General features: G+C 58.1%; 2 protein-coding genes across 3 annotated transcripts; one reads left to right on the forward strand and one right to left on the reverse strand.

Annotated features, from left to right (window-relative positions):
* Positions 1–1,944: 1,944 nt before the first annotated feature.
* On the forward strand, positions 1,945–6,665 carry SLC16A8 (solute carrier family 16 member 8). Its single transcript, XM_057556990.1, has 4 exons — positions 1,945–2,158; positions 2,891–3,034; positions 3,277–4,098; positions 6,124–6,665. The coding sequence occupies exons 1-4, from the start codon at positions 1,945–1,947 to the stop codon at positions 6,438–6,440; spliced, it is 1,497 nt and encodes a 498-aa protein (XP_057412973.1). The 3' UTR covers positions 6,441–6,665.
* A 2,017-nt stretch (positions 6,666–8,682) lies between these two features.
* Positions 8,683–25,617, reverse strand: PICK1 (protein interacting with PRKCA 1). Of its 2 annotated transcripts, none has more exons than XM_007189036.2 (13): positions 25,447–25,617; positions 25,048–25,145; positions 23,806–23,917; positions 20,123–20,251; positions 18,165–18,231; positions 16,862–16,951; positions 14,419–14,472; positions 13,601–13,663; positions 12,502–12,635; positions 12,015–12,107; positions 11,139–11,189; positions 9,987–10,131; positions 8,683–9,522 (listed from the first exon to the last, which is right to left on the reverse strand). In XM_007189036.2, exons 2-13 carry the CDS (start codon positions 25,086–25,088, stop codon positions 9,248–9,250), a joined length of 1,254 nt encoding a protein of 417 aa, XP_007189098.2. In that variant the 5' UTR covers positions 25,089–25,145; positions 25,447–25,617; the 3' UTR covers positions 8,683–9,247. The 2 variants fall into 2 exon arrangements, with proteins under 2 accessions (XP_007189098.2, XP_007189096.2); XM_007189034.2 differs by having other exon boundaries at positions 25,297–25,617.
* Positions 25,618–27,175: the final 1,558 nt, after the last annotated feature.

The following is a 27,175-nucleotide window of genomic DNA, read 5'->3' on the forward strand; positions in this document are numbered from 1 at the left end:
GTCACCGGCAGTTCCCTGGGAGGCCTCACTCACTCCCAGCCCCTCACATCCCTCATTTTAAGTTAAGTCTTTAGGTCTGGCCTAACTCCTGCAAGCTGTATCCCCCCATCTCTGGCCCAGGCTCATTTCTGCTGTGGGTTCCCTAGAGCCGGAGGGATGGCAGTGGCTGAGGCCTGGGACCATCAGCAAGTCACCCTCCGGTGCCCTGGGACACAGCACCCTTTGTTCTGGCCCATCCCCACCCCCTCAGTCCCAGGCTCTGGCTTGGATTAGCCTTATCCAGGGGAAAGCCATGGAGGCCCCTCCTGGAATGTGGCCTGGGGGCGGAGGGCAGGCGAGGAGTTGAGGTGATTAGGGCTGGTGGGGTCTCTCCAGGGCAGGGCTGTGCCCTTTGTACCACTCAGACCCCCCAGGGCAGGGCTCTCTGTGTTCTCTGCCCGAAGCTCCAGGAGGTGAAGGGGCCCCCTTATCTCTAGCTCTCCCTGGATGGGCCTGGGACAGGGAGCCCTACCATGCGGCCCAGCCTGGCCCTGTGCTGCGGTGGCTGCCTGGCCCTTCTCCCCTCCCAGTGGAAAGCCTCTTACAGGGGATGGGGGTGGGGAACACTAAGCCCCAGGCTTGGGGGCGCGAGCTGTTGAGTGGCTGATCTGCAGGAAGCCTGGGAGTCTTCAGCTGCGGCCCCCATCGGGCTAGGCTTTCACAGGGGAGCCAGTGGGACGGCCCCTCCCTGCAGGCCTCAGGAGATGCGAGGCTGGACACCCAAACCCACGGGACGGCTCAGGTAAGTGTGCGGCGACGGCTGTCAGGGACCACCTCTTGTCCTGGTCCTCAGGTGGCTGCAGCTGTGGTGACCAAACCAGAACTTGGTCCTGGTGGGCCAGGGGCGGAGTCCCACAGGGCCCTTGGCATTGCCCAAGGCCAGGCGGGAGACCCCAGCGCAGAGGGGTTGCAGGAGAGAGGGAGGCTCCAGCTGTGGGCTGGTCCATCCTGCCTGTGAGGCCCCCCTCCTGGTCTGTTATGGGGGCAATGGGGGTGCTGTGTGAACCCCTGGGTGGAGCTCTGGAAATGTGGAGGGGTTGGGGGGCTGCTAAGGGTTTGGAGGGCAGAGGGTCTCTCTCCCAGTGCCCCCTCAAAGGTCTGCATCTGTCCAGTGGAGCCAGAGATCTGATCCCCCCACACACCAAGATCCCCAGCTGGTCTGGGGTGTTCAGTCACCCACCTTACAGGTGGGAAAACTGAGGCTCAGCAAGGGGAGGGGAGCTGCCCAAGTCACGGAGCAAATCCATGGCTAAGCTGGGATGAATTGGAACTCAGCTCCCTTGGCTTCTGAGACAAGGCTAATATTGTTACAACATGTTTTGGTTTTTCTTTCATAATTTTCTAAATGACAATAGACATTCCTGATCACTGAGAAAAATTAGGTACCTACCCCAAGGCCAAGGAGGAAAATGAACTCCACCCATTTTGCAGCTGGCACTTGTCTCCCCCTCCACCCCACACCTTGTTTGTTCCGTTGCCCTGAGACCCTCACATGTACACCCTGGGGACATTGCCGGTCCCCACACATGCCTCCAGTCACACACTGGCTGTCGGCTTTCCCACTCATCCGAACCCCCTCTCCTGACACTACTAGGTCCTGAGGGGCAAGGAGTGTCCTCCAGAGGGAGTCTTCCTGAAGTTAAAACTCAGGTGGGAACGACTCTATTACCCACCCCTCATCCTTCACGCCCCACCCCTCATCCTTCACGCCCCTTGGAGGAGGGGAGATTCGGGGTGAGGTCCTACCTCGGTTTCCCCTCCTGGCTCCATTCCCTGAGCAGGGCTCCCGTGGGTAGCCCCGTGCCTCAGTTTCCCCACACCAGGGTCTCCATCCCCCTTTCTTGTCTGGGCTACAGACCCTCGCCGCTCCCTCTTGTCCCCTCTCTTCCAGCAGAGGCGGTGACGATGGGCACTAGAGGCCCCCGGCGGGGCCCCGGCCCCCCAGACGGCGGCTGGGGCTGGGCCGTGCTGGGCGCCTGCTTCGTGGTCACCGGTTTCGCCTATGGCTTCCCCAAGGCCGTGAGCGTCTTCTTCCGCGCGCTTATGCGCGACTTCGGAGCGGGCTACAGCGACACGGCCTGGGTATCCTCCATCATGCTCGCCATGCTCTATGGCACAGGTCAGCGCCCCCTCGCGGATCCCTCCCTCCTCCCCCAGGCCCAGGACTGAGGATCGGGATCAGGGACCAGGAGACACCCGACCCCTTGAGCATCTTCCCCCAGGCCCCTCGGGGCGGGCATGGAAACCCCTTCCTTCCTGTGGAAACATTAGCACCAGAGAGGGGAGCAGAGGGCAGGAGGGTGGCAGCGGCCAGAGGTGGAGCCCGCACCCAGGTGGCTGACCTGTCAAGCTTGGCCGGCTGGAAGGGCCCCTCCATTTCTGTCAAAAGACCCACACCCGCCTATGTTACAGGTGGGAAAACTGAGATCTAAAGATTCCCAATCCCAAAGCTCTAACCACCTGTGGAGTGGGGGAGATGCTGGAGTTATCCCGGCCAGGCAGCGTGGAGGGGTGGAGGTGAGGGATGGGGGAAGCCTGGGGAGGAAGGCAGCTCAAGCTGTGATTCCAGCTGTGAAGGTAATAAAGAGAATGGGGTCCGCCCCTTCTGCTTTATGTTCCGTGTTCTCAGGAGGGCTGGGGACCAGTATAGAGGCTCCTCCCCTGCATCCCCCCATATGGCTCTCTTTGGTCTGTCCCAGCCAAACTACCTGACCTTGGCCACAACACTGCCCTCTCTGAACTGGGGGTGACCTCATCCCTTCAAGCCGTCTTTCAAGGCTGGGAGGTACAAAGCCTGGAGTGTCTACCAGAGAGGGGTCCAGCCTGATTGGTGATCCTGCCCTGCCCACAGGCCCGGTGTCCAGCATCCTCGTGACCCGCTTTGGCTGTCGCCCGGTGATGCTGGTGGGTGGGCTGTTGGCCTCGGCCGGCATGGTCCTAGCATCCTTCGCCACGCGCCTCCTGGAGCTATACCTGACAGCTGGGGTGCTCACAGGTGAGGGCGCCCACTGCTCTCCTCCCCGTGGGGGTCGGGGTGCAGGTGGGGGTCAGCAGCCCTTGCTGCAAGACCTCCTGTCCTCAGTTTCCCCACGAGGGGCGGTCCTCGTCCTTCGGCCCCATTCCCACCCCCCCACCCCGGGGTCTGCCCACCCTGTCGGGACCTCGCCCCTCCCTCCCGCCGGGGCCTGGGGTGGAGGCGCCCTCGGGGAGCCCGTCACAGCACCGCCTCGCCCACAGGCCTGGGCCTGGCCCTCAACTTCCAGCCGTCGCTCATCATGCTGGGGTTGTATTTCGAGCGGCGGCGGCCTCTGGCCAACGGGCTGGCGGCGGCCGGCAGCCCCGTGTTCCTGTCGGCGCTGTCGCCGCTCGGCCAGCAGCTGCTCGAGCACTTCGGCTGGCGCGGCGGCTTCCTGCTGCTCGGCGGCCTCCTGCTGCATTGCTGCGCCTGCGGCGCCGTCATGCGGCCGCCACCCGGGCCGCGGCCGCGCAGGAACAGCGCGGGCGACGCTCCCGGGGAGGCGGAGGCGGACAGTGCGGGACTGCGCTTGCGCGAGGCGCCCTCTGGTGGCCGGACCCGCCGGCGCCTGCTGGACGTGACCGTGTGCACCGACCGCGCCTTTGCGGTGTACGCCGTCACCAAGTTCCTGATGGCGCTCGGGCTCTTCGTGCCCGCCATCCTGTTGGTGAACTACGCCAAGGACGCGGGCGTGCCTGACTCCGAGGCTGCCTTCCTGCTGTCCATCGTGGGCTTCGTAGACATCGTGGCGCGGCCAGCGTGCGGCGCCCTGGCCGGCCTGGCGCGCCTGCGGCCGCACGTCGCATACCTCTTCAGCCTGGCCCTGATGGCCAACGGGCTCACGGACCTGAGCAGCGCGCGCGCGCGCACCTACGGCACCCTTGTCGCCTTCTGCGTCGCCTTCGGCCTCTCCTACGGCATGGTGGGCGCCCTGCAGTTCGAGGTGCTCATGGCGGCTGTGGGTGCGCCCCGATTCCCCAGTGCGCTGGGCCTGGTGCTACTCCTCGAGGCTGTGGCTGTGCTCATCGGACCGCCCTCTGCCGGTGCGTGCCACAGGAGGAGAGGGTGACGCGGCCTAGTGCCCCTAAGCCCAAGGGAAGCCCCCTCCCTATCCCAGACGGAACGTCCAGGGATAAGAGAGGGGAAGGGACCCATGGGGGGTGGGGAGGGGGAGAGACAGCCCGGTGGGGTAGACTCCCCTTACCACGGCCAGTTAGCCTACCCCCCAGGCGGTACCACCAGCTCAGGGTGGGGATGGAAAAAAAGCCAGGAAATGTGCCAGGAAGAACCCAACATGGATAGTAGCTGGCCCACTGGCTCATCTCCAGCAGATGGCACAAAGGCCTTGTGAAGTGCAGATGCGTATTCTCCTTTTGCAGGTGGGGGAACTGAGGCCCAGAGGCCCAGTACAGGTTGCAGTCCCAGAAGCAGAGCGGAGCCCTGCCTGGTGCTCAATGCCCATACCTTTGAAACACAGTATCTGAGTCCTTTAGTCTCCCCAGCCTCTAAGGGTGACTGGAATAGGGAGCGTCCTTGGGGAACCAGGAGCAGAGTGGGAGGGCTCATTATGCTCACAGAGCGGCAGGGCGCGGGAGTCTTCCTCGGTGCACACTGCCTGCTGGGTGCTCTACACATCATAGGAAATCCTCATGACGAGGTGGTAGGGGAAGGCTTCCTGCAGGGGCTGGCCTGAAGGCAGTCTCACGGGGCAGGGCAGGACCCCCCAGGAGAGGGCACAGGGAGTGTTTGGGGGACACTGTTCCTATACAAGTAAGGCAGGAGCTAGGATCAGAAAGGTGGGGGTGGGGGACATTAGGGTCTTGCTGGGTTGTCAGGTTATCCCTGAAACAGCAGGAAGCCTGCCTGTGAGCAGGAGAGAGCTGAGGTCAGGCTGTAGGACGGAGCAATGACAGGGGCCGCCTTTGCTAGGGCCCAGGCTGCACCCGAGATGAGGCGAGCTGCCCATTCTTCCAGGGCTGGGCTAGCTGAGTGCTGTCATCAAGCTTTGTCATCTCACCTGACCCTGAATTTCCGCTTCAGTGTAGTGGGAATTGCACTGAACCTGAACCCCTGTGTGAGCAGCCCCCAAGCCCAACCACCAAAAGCTATAAAACCAGCCAGAGGCTCAGGGATCCATCTTCCATTTTCTTGTGTGACCCTGGGGTGGATCTAATAGGCAGAGAAGGCACGTGGGGTGAGAAGAAGGTGAGGGACACCACAGGGCTCTGTGTGGAAGGGGCGAGACTGGCTGGCTGGGCAGGGGTCAGGAAGGCAAGTTTGGGGTACTGCTCAGAGGGGCTCAGGCGGGCAGCTGGCTTGGGGGACTCCAGGGAACCTCCCCAAGGCCTCAGAGATACAGACGGAGGGGTCACAGCCTGGTGTGGACAGCCACAAGGATGCCCCCGAGAGAGGGGGAGCCCACTGAAGAACCACACTTTAGGGGAAATATTTGCAATTAAAAGATTTTGCCGAGTATGAAAGTAACACGTACCTGTGATAGAAAACTTGGAAAATACACAGAAGGAAACAAGAGTTCTACAAGCCCTGTCCCCAGCCCCCATGCTAATGATAGTTCAGTCCTGGGTACATGGGGCCTCCTGGGAGGGGGGAGGCCTGGGGGTTGGGGGGAGAGCCGAGCCAGGCTCCTGAAGACCAAGGAGGTTAAGTGGAAAGAACAAGGGTTGAGGGCCCCCAGGAGAGCAGGCCTAAGCCCAGTGCTCTCCCCACTCCCAGGTCAAATATCCCCAGCTGGGCAAGTCCCAGGGTACATGTGGGGTTGGAATCCCGAGGACAGGAGGTCCCTTGTAAACTGTGAAGTTCTGTCTCACCAAAGGCCCCATATCACTTAAGAAATTGAGGTCCAGGGAGGTGAAGTGACAGTTTTAAGATCTCAAATGGCAGAACCCTCATGGATTTTTGCATCTGTAAAATGGGAACAAAGACTGGAGCATGTGTGTGTGTTACCCGTGAGCCCACCAAGAGCACTGCCCTTACCTGAGGGTGTGGGTGTATGTGTGAAGGGTGGGCTCCCGCGCAGGCCCTCACCTCCCCATCCGCCCTCCCCACAGGCCGCCTGGTGGACGCGCTGAAGAACTACGAGATCATCTTCTACCTGGCAGGCTCTGAGGTGGCCCTGGCCGGGATCTTCATGGCTGTCGCCACCAAGTGTTGCCTGCGCCGCTCTCAGGACGCCACGCCCAGCCCAGCCACCAAGGGCGGGGCCAGCGACACGGAGGATGCTGAGGCCGAAGTGGACTCTGAGCCCCTGCCTGCCGGCGCCGTGGAGCCCGGTGGCCTCGAAGCTCCAGAGGTGCCGAGCCCAGGGACTGGGCCCTCGGAACCCGAGACGGAGGCAGAGCCGGGGCTAGACTCCGAGTCTGTGTAGCGCGGGGGCACTAGGTGGGGTGGCCAGGGACTTCAGGAATGGGGCTTCCCCTCTCAGAGCCCCGGCTGCCCCTGGAGGGCCTGGCACACGGGCGGCTGCTCCGGTGGTCACCCCCGGGGTCCATGCCGGGAGCTGCCTCCCTCATCTGCCCACTGGTCCTGGCCCCGCCAGTGAAGCTGCTGTGCACGGCAGGGTCTGGGCCTGTGTGAATCTTAAGTCCATAAAGCTGAGCTGAAAGAGGTTCTGTTCCCGCACCTCTGGCTGCTACCTGGGGGATGGGTTAGCAGGGAGTCTGAGAGGCTCTCCCTGGGGCCCTCCGACCACTCCCCCCCCCCCCCCCGGCCGTGGGTGTTGGGGAGGAAGTGGCAGAGGTGGAGGACGGCAGGGGAAAGTGTCCCAGCTCCAGCCCCGCTGCTCGGAGCTGTACACTGAAGCCCCCGCTGGCAGCACCTGCCGCTGGAGCAGCCCAGAGCAGAGAAAGAGCACGGGTCCGAGAGGCGGGCTGGGGCTGGATCCTGGCCCTGAGCCCCGGGCTCCTCTCGCACACTGGAGGTGGAGAGTACCTGACTCTATGACTCCATCCTGTGGCGAGCAGGGGGGTGGGGGAGGGGGGATGGCACCTGCCCTGCCCCCTCACCTTCCTAAGAGGGACCCTCTCCCAGCCCGGCTCTGGGTCTCCTCTCTCTAGGGAATAAACTCGGGTGTCCTGGGACCTTTGCTCTGGACACGTCCCTACGGACGCCACTGCTGACCCTGGCATCTGCTCCCCCGCCCACCAGTGGAGTCCCAGGGATAGCTCCTCAATGGCACTTGGAGTCAAGTGCAGGGAGCTCCAGGTCTCACCCTGGCTAGGAAGGTTTAGGGAGCTATTTAAGTATTGATTCTCTTCCCACAAACTAGACACCCCTTTCCTTGCCTCCCTCCCTCCAAATCACCAGCTTGGTGACCCGGGCCCAGTGGCGGAAGCAGCCTTCCCACCGCAGACCCTGACTCCATTCATCTGTACTCCTCAGGGGAGCCCATTCCACTGGTGACCCCCTCCCCACTGGTCTCATTTTCCATCCATGCCCCAGGAAGGTGTGGGGGGGCCCCTGCAGATGCCTGGCCAACTTACACTGGGTCTGTGGTTTCCCCTAAGCCACTACAACAGTGACTACATCTTGTTTACCAAATCCTCACGGAGCACTGACTGTGCCAGGCACCGTGCTAAGCCCTTCACAAATGTTAACTCATCTAATCCTCGATAAGGACCCAAGAAGGTAGGTACCCTCATTAGCCACACTCACAGATAGGGAAACTGAGGCACAGGAAGTGAGGAGGTAGCTCAGGGTCACAGAAGCTATGACCGGAACCTAGGCTGTCGGTTCCAGTCTGTGCCCTTGGCCTCCACGCTGGTTGCCCCTTCAGGGAGGTGGTATAGTCTGACGGCTCTAGCGGATCTACGTGGTGACAGCCCATCCCTCTCTCCACACTCCCAATCCTGCCTGAGGATCCCATTCGCGTCTCTGCCTGGGACCCACACACGCAAACCTAATACGCAGGAAACTACCCCCCGCCCCGGCCATTGTGGACCCTGCCCACCTCTCACACCCTCTTGCACCCCTCCCATTCTCAGGACGAGCACATATTTCATGGTCCAAACAGGGACACTTTGAGAGTGAAAAGGGCCACTGTAAATAATCACACTAGGGCCACAGGTGTGGACTGGGACTGCCCAGGTGAAGCCGGACACGTGGGGTACTAGCGTGGTACCACCCACTGGGCTTCTCCCCTCGGCCCTGGTAGAACAGGCAACCTGGAATGGCCGGGGCACCCTTAGCACTCTCCCCAGTTTGGGGCCTCGGGTCCTCCTGACCCAGTATCTGCCCTGCCCTTCCCCAGATAAAGGTTGAGTTCATGGCCAGAAGCACTGAAGGATCACAGATGAGGGAGGATATAAGAGGCTCCACAGAGCAGAAAGCCTGGGAGGCAGGGGGAAAAGTGGAGTCTTCTGAATTTGATGGATCTGAGTCCAGATCCCACTCTGTCCCTGTACACCATGTGGCCTTGAGCAAGCCTCTTCTGAGCCTCAGTTTCCCATCTGTAAATGGGGACAGTAGTGCTAATCCACACAACTGCTGTGAGGAGTCAGTGCTATAAAGGGAATGTCAGTAAACCTTGTTGCCCCGCCTGGGTGATCAGGGGGCAGAAGAGGGGGGCGTCGAGGGGAGAGAGGGTCTGAGGCCACTGCAAAGAGCCCGGCTCCATCTGGGTTTGTGTTTATTCACTACAGGCCCAGCGCCCAGCCCCTCCCCAGGGAAGTGGCTGAGCGAGGGAATAAAACAAATAAAGGCCGCCGAGGTGAGTGTGGACTGGGGTGGGGCCAGCCTAGGGCAAGGTGAGGGTGCACGTGAAACCCTGGTCCCAAGCTCGGCAGTCCACGCGCGGCCCCCTCCCGGCAGGGCTCCGGGGGGCCAGTGGAGGTGTCCACGAGGAACGGCTCCTGGACTCCCTGCCACCTCCAGCCCCTCTTCCTTTCTGCCCTCTTTCTCCTTCCTAAGGCAGGTCCAGAGACCAAGCTCTCCAGCTGGCTGGGGAGGTGGGGAGGGAAGGTGGAGGGGCCAGTGTCCAGGTCCCAGGCCACGGCCCGGTGCCTTTCCTGGGCGGGCGCCCGGGTTCGCTGTGCTGGGACAGAGGAGCAGGGAGGCAGGCGCCCCAAGCCAGCAGGCCTTTATGCGCCACCCTGTTGTGCGGCAGCCCTGCCCCCACTCCCGTGCTGCCATCCTCCCACTCGCCCTACCCCCCAGATCCGCACCCCAAGGGGGCACTCAGGAGTCACACCAGCTTCCGCCCTTGTCCAGGGGCCCGGCAGCCCCTCGCGCATCCCTGGATGGCTCCCCGGCTGCTGTGTCCTCCTCGTCTTCCTCCCCCTCGTCCTCGCCGTCAGTGAACTCATCCTGGCTGAGGCCATAGGCCAGCGTGGTGTGGGCCAGGTCCACCTCGATGGGGAAGACGTCGGCGTCACGCAGCACTGAGTAGCAGTCGTTGTAGTACTTGGACATGGTGGACACGAAGCGCTGCAGCTGGAACACGATGTCCTGGACTGGGGCAGGAGGGCGGGCAGACGGGCGCCAGTGGGCCGGGGCTGCCTGCGCGTGGCGAAGACCCTCCCTGCCCGCCTGGGCATCCCATCATGCACCTCACTGACCCCTCGTGCCCCGGGAGGGGGCAAGGCCAGGGCCGCCCAGCCCTGCACAGAACCCAGGCCGCCTCCCAGCTCCCAGTCAGGCAGTGGAGGAGCCCTGCCAGGGTGGGGGGATGGTGGACTACACCCCAAGGAGCCCACAGGGCACGGCCAGTCCCACCCAGGCCAGGCTCCAGGAAGCTCCCATCTTGGGTCTGACTCAGAGCTCTGCCATGCGCTGGCCCTGGGAGCTCAGGTAAGTACTGTACCTCTCTGGGCCACAGTTTTCCCAGCTCTGAAATGGGGAGAGGATGGTGTAGGGGTTGCCCGAGGCAGGGTGTGGCCCGCGGGCCGGGCGCCTGCCCACAGCCCACACCCCTCACCGTGCTTCTGGTCCAGCAGCTCCATCTTCTCCAGCACGTCCTTGCGCATCTGGGAGAAGCGAGCGCGGGCCTCCTGGCGGCAGCGCAGGATCAGGCGGTACTCGTAGTTGCCTGTGCTCACGCGATACAGGGGCTCCCCTAGAGCCTGGGGCAGGGGAAGCACGTCAGGGACCCTGGGCGGGGTGGGGAGCCTGCTCTGGGGCAGAGGGGGGCGGGGGCAGGGAGGCTGCAGAGCCGACCCACCGGCTCACACCCCTGCACAGCACGGCACTCTTCAAAGCTACCATGGCTCCCCATTTCTGAGGCGCCAGGACCGCTAGAAGCGCTTAGTGATAGCTTTGTGAAAAAAAACAACCGAAAAACCAAACCCTTGCCACATTAAATAAATGAATATTTAGTCACAGATGGACCCTGATATCAAAAATATTAAAAACGGGCTTCCCTGGAGGCGCACTGGTTAAGAATCCGCCTGCCAATGCAGGGGACACGGGTTCGAGCCCTGGTCCAGGAGGATCCCACATGCCGTGGAGCAACTAAGCCCGCAAGCCACAACTACTGAGCCTGTGCTCTAGAGCCCACGAGCCACAACTACTGAGCACACGCACCATAACTACTTAAGCCCGTGCGCCTAGAGCCCGTGCTCTGCAACAAGAGAAGCCACTGTCATGAGAAGCAACGAAGAGTAGCCCCGCTCGCTGCAACTAGAGAAAGCCCACACGTAGCAACGAAGACCCAACACAGCCAAAAATTAATACATTAAAAAAAAAATTAAAAATTTAAAAAAATCTATAAAAAAAAATTTTAAAGAAGTAAAAAACCACCTCTCAGGAGTGAGGAAAGTCAGTTTTTCCCTGCAAGAGCCCCACAAAGTCTGGGGGGCAGCTGGTGTGGGAGCAGGCACTGGGAGTGTCCCACAGCAAGCTGGCCAGCACTCTGAGGCCCAGAGGGGCCAGGGGTGGGGGGATCGCCCCAAATCTCCAGAAACAAGAGCCTGGCCAAACCCCCAGGCCTCTCCTGGATTGGCCTGGCCCACCTGGTGTCCCTGGCAGACCCAGCCCATTCTTGGGGCTCTGTGAGGTAGGCAGGGGAAGATTTGTGCACCCTGAGCCTTTCCAATACCACAGCCGTGCTCCCTCCCGCCGTGGCACTCACAATGCAGCTGTATTCCTCGTCATCCATCTCCTTCACCTTCAAGCAGTATGACTGTGGGACAGGTGAGGCCAGGTTGTCAGAGGGGCTGCACCACCTGGGTGCCCACCCTGATGTCCCCAGTTCCTCCCATGCCATGCTGTACCCCTCGGCCACCCAGAGGAGCCGGTGTGCCAGGCCTCATGGGCCCTGCGCACCCTCAGCTGGGATGAGCCGAGATGTGTCAGGGAGAGGCTGGCCCCTCAGTCAGACTGGCCTTTGCTCGGGAGGCTCAGGACAGCAAGGGCACTCATCTAGGAGGGTGGAAAGGGCCTGAGAGACAGCCCAGCGTTTACCACACTCAAGTCCCAAGAGATGCTCTGGGAAAAAAGGTTCCATGGTCCAAAGAGCTTGGGAAGGCCCCTGAAGACCCATGTTACGTATGGGTCTATCAAAGGCTCTGACAAGTCCTCAAGCAAAGGACCTTGGCCTCTTTGATGGAGTATTTTTCCTCATCTCCTTTCACCACAGAATTATTATTTGAACATAAAACTCATTAACATCCCTTGGTACCCACTTTATAACCACTGACCTAGTCTAATCCATTGTTAAAAGTGACCAAAAGAATTCCCATGGGGTCAGAGTGCTCCAGAGTGAGGGCGCTACCCACCCCAGGCTCCCAGGGGCTCCTCTGAACAGTCGAAGCAGGGCCTAGGCTGCTGCCTGATTCCCCAGCACCTCCCTAGGCCCCTGGTCCCACCTCCTCAATCAGATGTGACCGAGGTTCTGGCCCTGCCCTGCTGGCCACCGTGTGGCTGACTGAGGAGGGGCAAATCTCCAGGTGGGCTCTGACCCCAGCAGGCCAGGCCCACACCCCCGCAGAGGCTGGAGACCACTTACCAGGTACTCAAACTTCACGTCCAGGTACTTCTTGATGGTGAGGCGAGTGTCTGGGATGGCTTTGTTGAGGTACGTGTTCAGGTCCGTCAGCATCTGGAACGGGAGGATGGGGCGGACGCTTAAGCCCCCATGGGCAGAGGGGTCAGGCTGGCCAGGGTGGCAAGGAATGGCACGGATGTGTCAATCCTTCTAGTGGACTCAGGTGTCAGAGCCAAAGGGCACGCCTAGACAGCCTTGTCCATTTCAAGGACGAGAAGACAGACCAGGTCAAGGGCAAGCTGTAACTCTGGTGGAGCCAGCACCAGAAAAAAGCCTGGAGGTCAATGCTGAGGCCACGGAGGAGGAGTGACTCACCCATGGTCAGCTGTGTAGGAGACCAAGCCAGAACCGGCCCCCCGGTGCTCCGACTCCAGAACAGGACCCTTTCTGCTCGCCACACTGCCCCCTCCCCCATCACGTGCTGACATACACGTTCCACAGGACCTACCGGCTTGATGGTCTTCAGCAGCCGGATGCCAAACTTCTCAATGCTGCGGTGGGCGTCGGCGAACTTCACGAAAGCCTCACTCGCAGCTGGCTGGGGCTCCCGCACCCCAATCACGGAGAACACGTCCCCAAAGGCTGCGTGACAAGTTTGTCCTGAAGGCTGCCCCTACTTGACCCCTTAACGGAGAAGCCAGGGGTTTGTTGGGGAGAAGCAAGGCGGGGGGTGTGGCAGGCTGGAGGCCAAGGTCTGCCCGAGGTCTACGTCCCAAGGGAGGTGGGTCTACACCTCAAGAAAGGTGAATCTATACCCCTAAGAGAGTTGGACCTACATCCCCAAGGAATATAGACTCCGGTGTAGACACCTGAGTCTACACCTTGAGGAAGCTGGGTCTACATCCAAGGGAGCTGGCCCTCATTCCCCACAGCGACCAGACCATGGAGAAGGCTGGGTCAAGGTTGAAGGAGGTGAAATTGTCTGGGGGCAGAGTACTAGTCTGGGAATCTGGGCCTTAGGTCAACTCTGCCCCTAAGGAGCTGCGTGACCACTTTTTCTATCTGGGCTTTGTTTTCCCAACTGCAAAACGGGGTTAACTGTAGCTGCCCTGCCCAACTAATAACAAACTTGTAGGAAACAAGATCACGAGTAAGGAAGGGCCTCATACATTGTAAGCGGCAGTACAGATAGACGGGACAGGGCCCGGAGGAGTAACTGTGCCCCACAGAAGACAAGCTGGTCAAGGGGACTTCCCTAGCGGTCCAGTGGCTGGGACTCTGCGCTTCCACTGCAGGGGGCCCAGGTTCAATCCCTGGCCGGGGAACTAAGATCCCACAAGCCGTGCGGTGCGGCCCAAAAAAAAGGACTAGCTGGTCTACATGCTCCCCGCTGGCCCCATTATTGCTACATCCCAGCATCTAGACAGTGCCCAGCCCAAACCTGGCCTGAGGTCAGATGCTGTGGTGTCCGCCTGAGCATGGGCATGAGAAAGGCCCCAGGGAGGAGCTTGGCCGCACCCTCACTGTATGGGTGTAGGGGAGGTGCTGAGCCCAGAGGGTGACAAGGGTTTTTCCAGGGTCACGCAGCAGGTTTGGGGCATCCTTACCCCGGTGCGTCTGCGACAGCTCATAAAAGGCCCGTAGGAGGTTCTTGGCGTGCTCTGTCATCCCTGTGGGAGAGACCCAATCGAGGGGGCTGGGGGCACATGGTGGGGACTACACTGGCCCAGGACACGGCCTCCAAACACCCACCCCACCCTGAGGCCCTCACTGTTCCTGGGTTTCAGACTCTTCTTGCTAGGTTTACATGTGCCATTATTTGATTTTTATGGGCATGTATTACTTTTACAATCAGAAAAAGTATGTCTTGGGCTTCCCTGGTGGCGCAGTGGTTAAGAATCCGCCTGCCAATGCAGGGGACACGGGTTCAAGCCCTGGTCCGGGAAGTTCCCAAATGCCGCGGAGCAACTAAGCCCATGCGCCACAACTACTGAGCCTGTGCTCTAGAGCCCACGAGCCACAACTACTGAGCCCGCATGCTACAACTACTGAAGCCCGCGAGCCTAGAGCCCGTGCTCCGCAACAAGAAGCCACGGCGATGAGAAGCCCACGCACCGCAACAAAGAGTAGCCCCCGCTCGCTGCAACTAGAGAAAGCCTGCGAGCAGCAACGAAGACCCAACACAGCCAAAAATAAATAAATTTATTTAAAAAAAAAAGAAGTATGTCTTAAGATTTTTTTTCCTTAAGAATATTTAATGGCCATGGTCCTAGAATTGTGTAGGCTGGCACTCTGCCCCCACTGCCATCATCTTTAGAGCAGGGCTCCAGAGCTCCACCCCAGGGCAGAGCCAGTGCCAGGCACTTCCCAGATTGGGATACCCAACCCACCACGGGGCTGCCAGCCAGAGGGTGCGCCTGCCCACCTTTATACAGCTCGGCGGTCCGCTCCAGCTCCTCAAGCCTCTTGACAAGCCCATCTGTGGGGATCAGAGAGCCACAGGGTCAGGGGAGAGACCCACAGGTCACCTGAGCCAGGCTTGGGAGGGGCAAGGTCGCCCCCAGAGGAGCAGCACAGGACGTGGTCCCAGGGAGGGGGATTTGGCACCTCAGGGTCAGCTGGGCTCACTGGTGTTCTGCAGAGAGCCCGGCACGCCCAGACAAGTGGGGGCAGGCAGGGCAGCCCTCAGGATGCTCCTGAGATAAGCGCCACCCCAGCAGGCTGGGACACAGCAAAGGGGCAGAAAGGTGAAGAGGATGCGGGTACGTCCAGAAATCAGGAGTGAAAACCAATTGGGCCCTCCCCAAGGCCAAGCCCGCGGGTGGCTCCCCACGGCCAGCAGAAGGCAGGCCCATGCCTGGCAGTCAAGGCCCTGGGACTTCTAACATACTCCCTGCTGATGGCCGAGGAGCAAGGCAGTCAGAGACAAGCAGGAGAGATGGGACGCCTCGACAATAACTCTAAGGTAGGCTCAAAGGCAGCCCCTACCACCACCGGCTGGCTCAGAGGTGAGAGCAATCCGGGGAGGGGAGAGAAACTCAGCGAGGGCTTCGAGGAAAAGCTTGCATGGGAGCGGGCCCTGGTGATCATCTTCGCTGGCTTCACAGGTAGTTTATTGAGCGCCCACTGTGTGCCGGACCCCCTGGTAGGCCCAGGAATGCCCGTGGTGAGTGAAATCTGAGTTGTGCCCTCAAGGCTCACAGTCCAGCAGTGACAGTGGCCAGGCCGTGACTGGCAGGGACAGTAAGGGCTGTAAGCTGAGGGGCAGGGGCAGCTGCCTCACCTCAAGGGCTCAAGACGGGAGCAAGCGGATTGCCAGGGAGGGGGCCGCATTCCAGATCGGGGTGGGTGGGACCCCCACCAGCAGCGAGTGGCACCCTCCTCCACTCCAACAGGGCTGAGGTCCACCCCCGACTCCCCACCGGAAGCACCGACAGCAACTGCAGGGCAGGGCCCATGCTGGGGCGTCCTTGCCCGGCACCTCCTAGACAGGGCCTGGCCTTACTGAGTGCCCTCCACGCAGCTCAGTCCTTCTTCCACATGAGCCTTTGAGGCAGAGACTACTTTGCTCATCTTGTAGAGAACATCGAGGGACAGAGAGGTAAAGCAACTTGCCTAAAGGCACACAGCGAGGGCTGTGCAGGCTGGGGTGCCCTCTGCCCCCCTGTCTCCTGTGCTGACCTGGGCCAGGGTTTTCAGAGTGGCAGGAGAGAAGGGGAGTAGCAGAAGCCGGGCCTGGGCCTTTCTCTGGGCAGAGAAGGCGGCTGTGTGTTGGGCTGTCAGGGAGGAAGGCCCGGGCTCTGGGGGCTGGAAGGGAGCACCTCAGAGGTCTTCAGGAGGCTTCGGCCACTGGGCTGGCCTCCAGGCCCTGGCTCCCCAGAGCCTTGGGCCCCGGCCAGCCTGGCAGGGAAGGAGCCACGTAAGTGCCCTGCTGTTGTTTTTAGCTGGGTCATGGGACATGATGACAGTTTCAATTTTAGAAACCCTATTTAAGGCTGGGGAAATTGCAAGGTCTGGGGGGAAAAACACAACAACCAGTTCTAATTTCATCCCAACGCATGGTAACTACAGTAACAGGGATTTATAGACACCAAGAAGCTGGAAATAGCAGCCGCCACTTTTGTACCCCATTTGGAACAAGCTCAGACCCCCTCCCCCAACCCCGCATCCCAGCCAATAAAGCCCAGTGTGCTCAGCTGAGCCTACAATGTATGTAGGTATTTATATCTGTCCCCACACGTACACAGCAGAGCTGCTGCTATTTATAAACTCAGGCTGGTGACAGCAGGAGCAGGACCGAGTGTTTCACTGGCCCCCTGGGGAGAGAGCGCGCGCGCGCGTGTGTGTGTGTGTGTATGTGTGCACACATGCGTGGGCGCGAATGTGCGTGTATGCGGTTTTCCCCCAGCCCTGAGGCGGGCAGCCACCTCCAGCCCTGGGATGCGGGCAGCAGCGCCACCTCCTGGAGAGAGGCGGGGCAGAGCGGGCAGTGTGGGAGCAGCGCAGTGCATGCTGGGGTGACAAGAGGGCACAGGGTGGAACTAGGCTGGCGGGGGGTGGGGGGGTGGGGGAGGCCTTGGCTGTGTGAGAGCAGCTGGGGGCAGTGGCGAAGGCACCAGCCTGGGGAGCTGGAGGGAGGCACCTCCCTACCATGAATTTGTCTCATCTGTGACCTGGGCCTGTGAACCCTTGCTGGGGAATGGAGGACACTGGCTGTAAGATGCCTACGCTGACTACCGTGAATGCTCTGGGAGCGGGAGAGGCCTCCAAGGATGCAGCCTGGTGGGCAGCCATGGTGCCCCTGCCCCTGAGGCCTGGGCCTGAGTCCCCCGGGACCGAGGGTCAGGGGGTGGAAGGAGGGGACTCACCATTGCACAGGATGGCCCGGCTCAGGCCCAGAGCATCTGCGGTCCCCGAACTCATGTTCTCGACCAGCCGATGCTTCACCTTCTTCAACACTGGGACCAGGTGAGAAAGGGACTCAGTGAGGTAGAGTCTGGGCCCCCAGGCCATCCCTGCCCCATCGCGACTCACTGGGAGCGACACTAGGGGCAGAAGGGGCTGAACTGGGGTTTGGTGTGTGGGTGACTGTGAAGTAGGGAGGGTCCCAGTGAGGGGTTCTGGGCCCCCGCCCTGTTCACTCTCTACCTGAGGGAGGCGCTGGGAGCCTGGAAGGGGTAAATATGTAAAGCGCTTAACCAAAGGCCTGGCACTCAAAGTGGCTACTGGCTACCACTGAGAGCCCAGAGCTGCCCAGGCTTGATATGAGCTGACAGGCCAACCGCGGAGAACCTCTCCTCCATCTCTCCTCCACTTCCGGGAGCAGAGGCGCCATCAGTGACAGCTGGCCTCAGGCTCCAGACTCGGTTACTGCATATGTGGTCACACATTCGGTGCTTGGAAGGGGACTAGGATGGGACCAGAGGGTTTTAGAGGAAGAACCTCCAGGACAGACTTGATCTGCCCTTAGCCTCTTTCCTTAAAAACCAGGAGGAGGCTCTGGCCCAAGGGTGTAGGAAAAGGGTGCTGGATCCCAGAGCCAAGAGATCTGGGTGTGCCTTCACCCAGGGGACACAGCGTCTCTCTGGATCTCGGGCCTTGATCTGGAATGAAGTGGCTAGCCCAGAGGACCTTGAAGCTACTGTCCAGCTCTTGAGCCTTGAAGCTTCCACAGAACCAAGGCCCAGACCCTCTAGCAGGAGGCAACATGTTCCAGGGCATGCTATGGGCAGAAGGGCTGGCTTCTGCTGAGGTCCAGTTCAGACCCTGAGCCTTTCTGGGAGCAGGTGTGTAGAAGGGGCCAGGGCTGAGGAGGGGTATGCAGGTGGGCAAGAGGTACCAGGCCCAGGCTGGGCTGCCCTCCCTTTCAGAAGGGTGAGGGACTGGGCCTGGTGAGCTGGAGGGCTGCCCTACAAAGGACAACCCTAGGGCAGCAAGATCCCAGAGGAGGTGGCTGGGGGAAGCGGGGTAAAACACAGGGCAGGGAGAAACCAGGGACAGGTTCCTGGGACCAGCTGCAAGGGGAGTACCCCTGGGTCCTCCCAGGCCCTTTGGATCGGCTTGGTCAGAAGAGTCAGAGACCACAGCCATGTGAGTACTGATGCATTGTCATAAGAAGGCAGAACAGGGGCTTATGGGGCCACTGGACGCCACTGCCCCAGCCCAGCTTACCAATGTCCAGGGACATGCCCTGCTTGGGGTCTGCCTGCAGCTTGTTGTAGTGGATAGTCACCTCCCCCTGGAAAAGCAGGACAAGCAGAGTTGTGACGGAGTCCCCCGGACCCCAAGCCCCTTCCCGGGGGAGGCCTGTTTGCCCTGGAGTTTGCGGTCATGAAAAAATCCTGAGCCCTGGAAAAAGGTCCCTCCTTCTCTCACCACCCGCCAGGCCCTGGAGAATCAGCAGGGACAAGGGCAGACAAGGTCCCTGTTGACACTGAGCTCGCAGCCTGGCGATCTCTGATGTCCTGTGCCCCTGCCACCCCCATGCCATGGCCACACTCCAAACCTCTGCGACATCATTTTTCCTGCCACACAGAGGCTCTTCTCCCGCGCTCTAAACCATCCCCATCCTCCCTCCATTCACTCCACAAACTGTCCCAGCACGTTCTCTGTGCCTGGTGCTGGGATGGAGGAAGCAGGTGCAGGGGCAGCCCCAGCACCCAAGGGCCTGAGGCCAGCGAGGGAGGCCGATGCAATTCAAGGAAATTACATGAGTTGCAGTCTAGTGACTGGAAGAGAGGTGGCGCTCCTCCTGAGAAGCCTCCCCTGACCACGTGAGGCCACCCAGGTCACTCTCGTTCTTGAAATCCTAAGACCTTTGAACTTGGGACAGAATCCATTCAAATGCAAAACAGGATTTCAAAATTGCCTCCTAAGTGACCCGATGCAGTGAATCAGGGGTAGATGCAAAAGGCTCAGCGCAGTGTGCTCAGGGCCGCCTTGGAGAGCAGCTGTGGGGAAAGGAAGGAGCGCTGCGGTGGCAGTCAGACCTGGGCTCTGGTCCAGCTGTGTGACCGCAAGCAAATCCTTCCCCCCACTCTGGGCACCAGTAAAATAGGGGCCGTATCTCTGCCTGGCACCCAAACGTGGGAGCTGGGGAGTCTGGGTGCAATGGCAAGGCTGTGCTCACACACCAAAAGCTCCTGTTCTCGTGGGCAACGTGAGGGGCTGGCGCGACACAGGCCTGGGAGGATAAGGAGGGTTCTGGTGAGTAGAGATGGGGGGATGAGGGAGGGGATCCAGAGGGGGCACATGCACCCCACTTCTGTACCAGAATGAAACACGGTACAGAGGACACAGAGGATGGATGGGAGGTGAGGAGAGGTTTGGATGGATGGGGTGAGGGAGCTCAAACACTCGGCCAAGCTCAACATACAGCTGGGACGCTTGACTCTCAGACTTTTAAATCATCCTGTGTCTTTGCACCTCCTTCACTGTTTTGGATTCCCAAGAGCTACTAGCAGCAAAAATCTCTAGGAAATGGCAAAAGGGCTGCATGCTTCCGGGACTGGCCAGAATGCTGCCTGCCATTCAGGGAGAGAGGGGCCCTGTGGGGAGAGACCTTGGCCTGGAGCAGCGGGGGCAGGGAGGGGGAAGCCGGGAACAGGCAGAGTGCAGTGTGGTCTGCAGAACAGGAGACCATCCGCTGGACCAGGAGCTGCCCAGGGCCCAGGGGACTGAAAGTTCCTACAGGGACGGGGGTTGGGGGGAGGGGTCCCTCTTTCCCTCTTACAACTTCCTGGGCCCAGCATGGCCCCTGGACATTTACTGGATGTCTACTGACCCAGGTAGCTTCACCTCAGACTTCCAGCTTCGCCTCCGGCCCTGACTGGGGACACACTGGCCCTCCCTGAGGTGTGGTTCCAAGTCTGACAGCTCCCCTGGGAGCTCGAGGACGGGGACCTTTCAGTCCTGGTGCCCACTCTCTCACCAAGGCCCAGCCCAAGTCCTGGATCATAAATAGTATCTACTGAATGAACATGGAAGAAACTCAGGGAGCCGGGGTGTGACCCAGACCCTGATGCACCGAGGAGGGAGCTGTGAAAGGGCCAGTCCCCCCTTCCAGGCCCTCTGGCAGGCTGGAGGTCTCAGAAGGGCCTCTGTGTCCCCAGTCCCGCAGCAGCCCTTACCTTCACCTCCTGAATCATCTTGGCCACCTCCACCTTAGTTTTTCCTTTGATTGACCTGCCATTGACCCCGGTGATCTCATCGCCAGCTGCCACGGTGCCGTCCAGCGCGGCTGGGGTGTTGTCAAACACCTGTGGGTGCATAAGGGGGGATGGGCAGGGGAGAAAAGGAAAGCTGGGAAGAAACCTGGTGGGGGACAGTCATTCCCTCCACCCCAACCGGCACCTGGCTCCGTCCTGGTCTCTGCCCTCTATCCCTTAAGTGGTGCTGGAGAAGGGCAAGGGGAGAAAGCACCCTAACAGCCAGAAACAAGTGACCCACATTCTTGGGGGAGGGGAAGGGGGAACTGGAGGTAAATGCGACTGATGAGACTTTCCTCTTCTGGTATCAAATACACCAAACCTCACACGACCACAGGAGTGTTTGCTCCTCCCAAGCCATTTCTTGAGATTTTTTCCAACAACGCTGCACTGAGCTGACTCGGAGCCCCAAGGCACCACTTATCAGTTCCTGCACTTCATCTCTGTCTCCAAGGAGCAAGGGCCCCACCACACACGTAAGCCCCTTCTCCCAAGATGACCCCTAACACAGGGTCTGCACTCACTGGCTGAGTGCAGCTGAATGTGTCTGTTAAAGGACAGATGTATGGGGGACGCTCGGGGCGAGGGGTGAGCAGGCTACACAAGTGTGTGCATAGCCGGACCCAAGAATACAAAAGTCCCATCAGGCAAAAACCGCTAGGAGAGACGCCAAAATTATTAGCTGTCTCCCCTATACCTTATCTTTAGTTTCCAAGTTTTCTATGCAAAGCACGTAGAAAGAATATTTCATGATGTTTCATATACGTTAATATTATAAGAAAAAAATGAAATAATTAAGACAAACGTTTCTTTCTGCTACCTTCCAGAATCACAATAAAAACATCATAATTATTTGAAAAAGAATGGTAAAGGAGATCACAACAATAAAAGATATATAGCTGTTTCTGGAAGATGGAACAGTGGGGATCCAAGGGCCTGCAGAGGGGGTTGATGAAAGAGAGCTAGTCTTTGCTGGAAACGGCCAGCAGGCCAGGAAACAGACCTCTGGAAACATCCTTAGGTGGGTGGAAGGCAAGGTAGAAAGTAGGGGGACAGACTCAACTCCAGGCTCCCTCCCCACCCACACAACCCTCCACGACCCCTTCTCTGGGGAACACGGAGGACACGGGAACGCCACTGCCTCAGCGCCAGCCACTGGCTCCCTGCCCACATCCTGCTGGAGCTTCAGTAGCGGACGTTTCCCAGACCGTCGCGGGTTTTGGCAGACAATTTGCACTGAAGCCTCTGGGCCCCCCAAGGCAGCCGCAGGAATTAAGGCGGGGGGTCGGGGTGGGGGGGTGGGCAGGGACCAGCATTTCTAGAGTCTTCAGGCAGTGCCATCTGGTACAGCAGGAGAGCACATGGACGCTTTGGAGCCTGTCAGATCTGCTTTCTAACTTGGCCTCTACCACTTAGCCGGCTAGGGACCTGGGCCAGGAGCCTGGGTCTGCTCACCTATAAAACCACACGAGGGCTTCCCTCGTGGTGCACTGGTTAAGAATCTGCCTGCCGATGCAGGGGGCACAGGTTCGAGCCCTGGTCTGGGAAGATCCCACATGCCGTGGAGCAACTAAGCCCGTGCACCACAACTACTGAGCCTGTGCCCTAGAGCCGGCGAGCCACAACTACTGAGCCCATGTGCAACAACTACTGAAGCCCGCACACCTAGAGCCCGTGCTCCGCAACAAGAGAAGCCACCGCAGTGAGAAGCCCACTCACGGCAAGGAAGAGTAGCCCCCGCCCGCCGCAGCAGAGAAAAAGACGTGCAGCAGCGAAGACCCAACAGAGCCAAAAATAAATAAGTAAATAAATAAATTTATTTTAAAAATAATAATAATAATAAAGTATACGGGAGGATGTGCAGAGGTCATATGCAAACACTATGCCATTTTAAAAAAAAGACAAAAAAACAGCATGTTACTAGGCTCCGAGCTCTCTGAGGGCAGGGTCTCTGTTTTCTTGCTTTCTTTTCTCTAGTGGCTATGAAAGAGCCTGGTCAGGCCCTCAGAAAATATTTCCCGAACATAATATCTGTTGTACTGATACTGATTTAACCAAAATTGACACGATAACTATGTTGGGAAGATAGAGTGAGAAGAAACAGGTTTTGGAAGGAAGCTAAATTTTTATTTCCTAGACTGAAAGAAGCTGACAGATGTTTACAAGCGATAGACCAAAAAATAACAGGATAAGCATCTTACTGAGAAAAATGGGACCTCATACCTGAATCAACAGCTAAAAGGGTGGGAAGCGGTGTTGCTTCTGGGATTGGGGTGGGGGTAGGATTGAGGTGGGGGTAGGATTGAGGTGGGGGAAGGGCGGTGAGAAGGCGTCGAGCAGAGGGGATTGCTTATTTGACACCGGCCTTTTAGTACTCTTGACTTGTTCAAAGCAAGTCAGTCTTTGATTAAAAGACTTTTGAAAAAAATCAATTCTATTATTTTATAATCACAGTTCATATTAAGTACAAACCTGGCCCCCCACAGGTGGCAAGGGGGAGGTGGCAGGGGAGGGAGGCTGGGCAGGGAGACGGCAAGGAGGCCAGGCCTGGGGGAGGCCTCCCTAACACCTCCTGGACCAGAGAAGGCCAAAGCGCTCGTAAAGGCCACACCCTAAGCAGGCAAGACCAGATCCAGGGAATCTCCATCTTCAAGGCCTTAGAAGTGATTCTTTTGCAAGATCCTCAGAGAAACTGCAGTTTCCCATCTGCCACCAATGGCTACATAGCTGAGAAGGTTAAAACATAGCTGGAATCCAGGTCAAGTTTATGTCTGAGGGGGGCAAGCTTCCTTCCAAGGCTACAGAAAGATCACTGACTCTGACCAGCCACATAATAAACGAGGCCTGTCCCCACTCCTGCGTCACAACTGACAGAATATCACCAGGGCAGCCCTTCTTATAAGGACCACAGAATTGTTCAGTATCGCTGGCAGATCATCTGGGAAAGTGAACTGTCATAAAAATAATAGCAGCTGCTATCGAGGGAGTGCTGCTTAAGGGCCGGACATTGTGTGATATCATTTTGTTTAATCTTCACAACAACCCAAAGATGCCCAGACCTACATATTTTATATCCCCATTTTCCAGGTGAGGAAACTGAGGCCCAGAGAGCTTAAGTAACTAGTTAATAAGCAGGGAAGCTTGCATTTGAACTCAGGCCATTATTATTTCATAGTCTTTTAGTCTTCCCACTGTGCTTCACTTGTGTTAGTACCAAAGGCTGATGATTTTATTGATTCACTGATGACATTTTTATTGAAGGTCCGCTATTTGCCAGGCATTGTACAAGGTGCTGACTGCAGTGAAAAAGCAAACTGGGATCCTGCCCTCATAGTGCAAAGAGTCTGGAAAAGAAGTTAGATACAGAACTAATGAGCAAATCCATGAGTACAAGATGGTGATAAGTGCTGAGAAGGAAAAGAACAGACTGAAATGATAGAGAAAAACAAGGGCGGACCTACTGACAGTGGGTGTTCGGGGAAGCCCCTCTGAAGAGAATGAGGAGTCAGCTGTGCAGAGGGGAGAAATGAACCTTTGTCACGCCTGAGTAGGGAGGTGGCTCGCCCCCTCCAGCACCTCCCTTCCACCTCCAAAGCACTCAATACCTGGACAATATACAGGCAGGGACAGTACTGGGCTCCTCCTCCAATGCTGATCCCAATCAGGTTCTGAGCATCCTTCTGCAAGGTCACCTTCCCAGGTACAGTAGGGATTCCGCTGGAGAGAGAAGCACGTGCAGCTGAGTCTCCTGGAGAAAGGATGACTGGAGGGGACGGGGACAGACAGGCCTCCTAAAACTCCCAAGAACCTCCAAGTGCTGCACAGCTTTTCTCTTTCTCACCTGGCCAAAAAGACAGCATTTTGTGCTGGAACGTCACAGAGCTCTTGGAGCCATGCTGATGGGGGATCAAATCCCAATTCAGCCATTTATCAGCTGTGGGACTTGGGTAAGTAAGTCACCCTCTCTGCATCTCAGTTTCCTCATCCATAAAATGGTATGGATAAAAAGTAGCCACTTTATCAAAGTTCTTAGAAGAAAGTACATGGAAGGCACTTAACACCAACCCAGCCCAGAGCAGGCATTCCGTAAAAATAGGTCCCCCTTCCCTTTCCTTCATTCTCCCTCTAAGATTTGAGTCAGACTCTATCCTTGTCACCTTCTCAGGCACATATGGAACATAACGGCCACCTCCTCCAGGAAGCCTTCTCCTGTTAAACTATCCATCACCCATCTGTCAATTGCTGTACTCAATTACTTCTCAGTTTTCACTATACATTAGCACTTATTTATGTTTTGTGGTAAATATTCTCATTTATTCTCTTATTCACTTGACAAACATTTGCTAACAACCTATTGATGCTGAGCCCCATACTAAGTGCTGAGGACACAGAAAGGCATTGGACCCAGTCCTTGCTCTGAGGGAGGATATATTCTATTAAGGAAACTAACTTAATTTTTGAAAATCTGCCCCACTGATCATCTACGCTGGGGAGGAAGGTATGTTTATGATATTCCTATTCATCCTTCAAAATCTGGCTCAACTGTCACCTCCTCTATGAAGCCTTCCCTGAACACCCCAGCAGAGGCACTGCTTGGCCTGCTCGGTTCTCCTCGTAGCCAGGTCATTCTCCATTAGCACTCTTATGGCCCTGAACTGTATTTATCCATCGATGTGTCCACAGCCCCCTACAGATGGTGAGCTCCTGGAAGGGCAGGATCCATTTCTGCTACAGTACAAGACCTAATCTTCTGCTGAGAAGCAAGGGTCTGTGGAACTGGTAAGTCCAGGCACCTGAGAGACCTGAGGCTCCTGCACTAGTGGGACTTGGGGTAACAACATACTCACAGTTTATCCTCCTCGATGTCATAATCCAAGTCTGCAAACATGGTTCCGAGAGTTCCAGTGGGCTGGCTAACTGCCCAGCTCGGCAGGGGAATGGGGAACTGGATCCGGGAAAGAAAAGAGCGCGGGGCTTAGGGAACCAGTGCCTAAATGCCAACCCCAACCCCGGCGATGTGGGAGAGCCGGGCCCTCCCCTCCCTTCCGGACGATGGGGGTAGTCCCCGGGGTTGGGGGTGGGTAGGTGATTCTTACTAGGTACAGGGGGAACTCCAGGCCAGGGCGGGGCCTCAGATTCCAGAGCCCGCCCCACGGGTCTCCAGGCCGTTGGGAGCTCGCCTCTGTCGCTCACCGGAAGCGTCAGTACCACAGCCGGGTCCGGGCCAGGCTGGCACCTGAACCCACCTGCCGTTCCACCTGTCGGCGGCCGCGACTGTCGCGTCACTTCCGGGTGGAAGCGGAAGTCCCGTCTTCCCGCACTGGGTATTTGCCCGGGTCCCTATAGGCAACCCTTCCCTCCCTGCCTCCCGGGGCTCCCAGAACGAGGAAAAAGAACAAGTATTGACGGAAGCTCCCCTTTAGCATGAAAAAGCGGAAATAGAGGAAACGTCCGGACAGGCCGACGGCGCTCAACCCCGCCCCTTGCCCTGTGGTCGCCGCCATCTTGGTAAGGTCAGGGTTCTTCCCAGCTTCCTCAGCGGGACGCCGGGGGACCAAGCCGCATGGCTGGTTGCCGTGGCAACGGAAGCATCCTTAGGCGGGGACACCTCCAGAGAAGTTCAGCGGACTACAAACCCCGACACTTTCCCTTTCACATTTTCAGCACCCCCGTCCTAGGGTGTCGTCACTCCTCTACTAGAATGACAGTGTCCGAGCTGGAAGGATACTTCGAGATGCCAGCCTAACAGGAGTTTTGCAGGCCAGGAAACTAAGCGCCAGAGAGGGGAAGAGATTTTGTCCAGAGCCACCCACGGTTAATATAAGATCCAGATCTCGACCCTGAGACTCCTGCCACCTAGTTCAGTGCCCGTCTTAACACCTGCACACCTGCGGTCAATGGCTCTGCTATTAACAGATTGGATTCCCTTCCCTTTCCTTTACGAGCCTCCTTTCTCCAAATGCAAACTAAGAGCACTGAGGCAGATGCTTTCTGTGATACTTAGTGAAAGACTCCTCACACCCCCACTCCTTCCTTAGTCTTGAGCAGCTCCCCTGGGGTCCCCTTGAGAGTCACAGCGCCTGTGTACCTGAGGTTCAGGGAACGCCATCAGTGCTTCCCAGCCGAAGGGTCCAAATCTCATCTCCCCAACAACCTCTGCTGCCACTGGTATTGTGTAAAGTAAGTTCCCTGGAGAGGGTTGGTACTCCCAGAGACCCAGCGCTGGCATCTGCCTCATCCAGGCAGCATGGGCCCAGGCCTGTCCAGCTTCCTCCCAGGGGCAGCAGAGGAAGGAGAGATGCAGAAGGATGATTATCCACATATCCCATGGCCTGATGGGAGCTGCACCCCACCCCCTCCTTAGGGAACTATCTGAGTTTCGGCAGTTGTGCAGAACGCCACAACAGCGACGACTTTCCCATGTACCCACTGCTCCGCTGTTCAGATCACTTTCACAGGATTTCAAAGTTCACCTCGACCCTGTGAGAGAAGAACAAGTATTGTCAGCCACATTGAACAGGTAAGGAAACTGAGGCTCAGAGAGGCACTTCCCCTTGTCTCCCAGGTGGTCAGCGGCAGAGCTAGGGCTGGGACCTCCAAGCCCTGTTTGCAGGCCAGAATTTCGACTCTAAAAAATCAGCAGTCTCCAAACCCAGATAATTTAACATGGACTGTGGTTCTTCCACCTCACAGTAGCCCTAGATCAAGCCCAGATGCTGCCATCTTGTAGCTAGGGGATCTTGGGCAGGTCACTACCTGACTCTGAGCTTCAGGTATCTGTAGACTGGGGACAATGACTCTCCCAAACATCAAGATAAAAAGGAGAAACAGGTATGAGTGCTTTGTAAACAATTCACATGACACAGATGTCCCTCAAGCCTCCTGACCACCCCCCACCCAGCCCACTCCAGTCCCTCTTCTCAGGTGAGGGCAAGATGCCCAGCCTCCTCTTTTCTTCCTTGTTCTCCCCATCTC

Source organism: Balaenoptera acutorostrata, chromosome 11 (genome assembly GCF_949987535.1).
Source record: "Balaenoptera acutorostrata chromosome 11, mBalAcu1.1, whole genome shotgun sequence".
NCBI lineage: Eukaryota > Metazoa > Chordata > Mammalia > Artiodactyla > Balaenopteridae > Balaenoptera > Balaenoptera acutorostrata.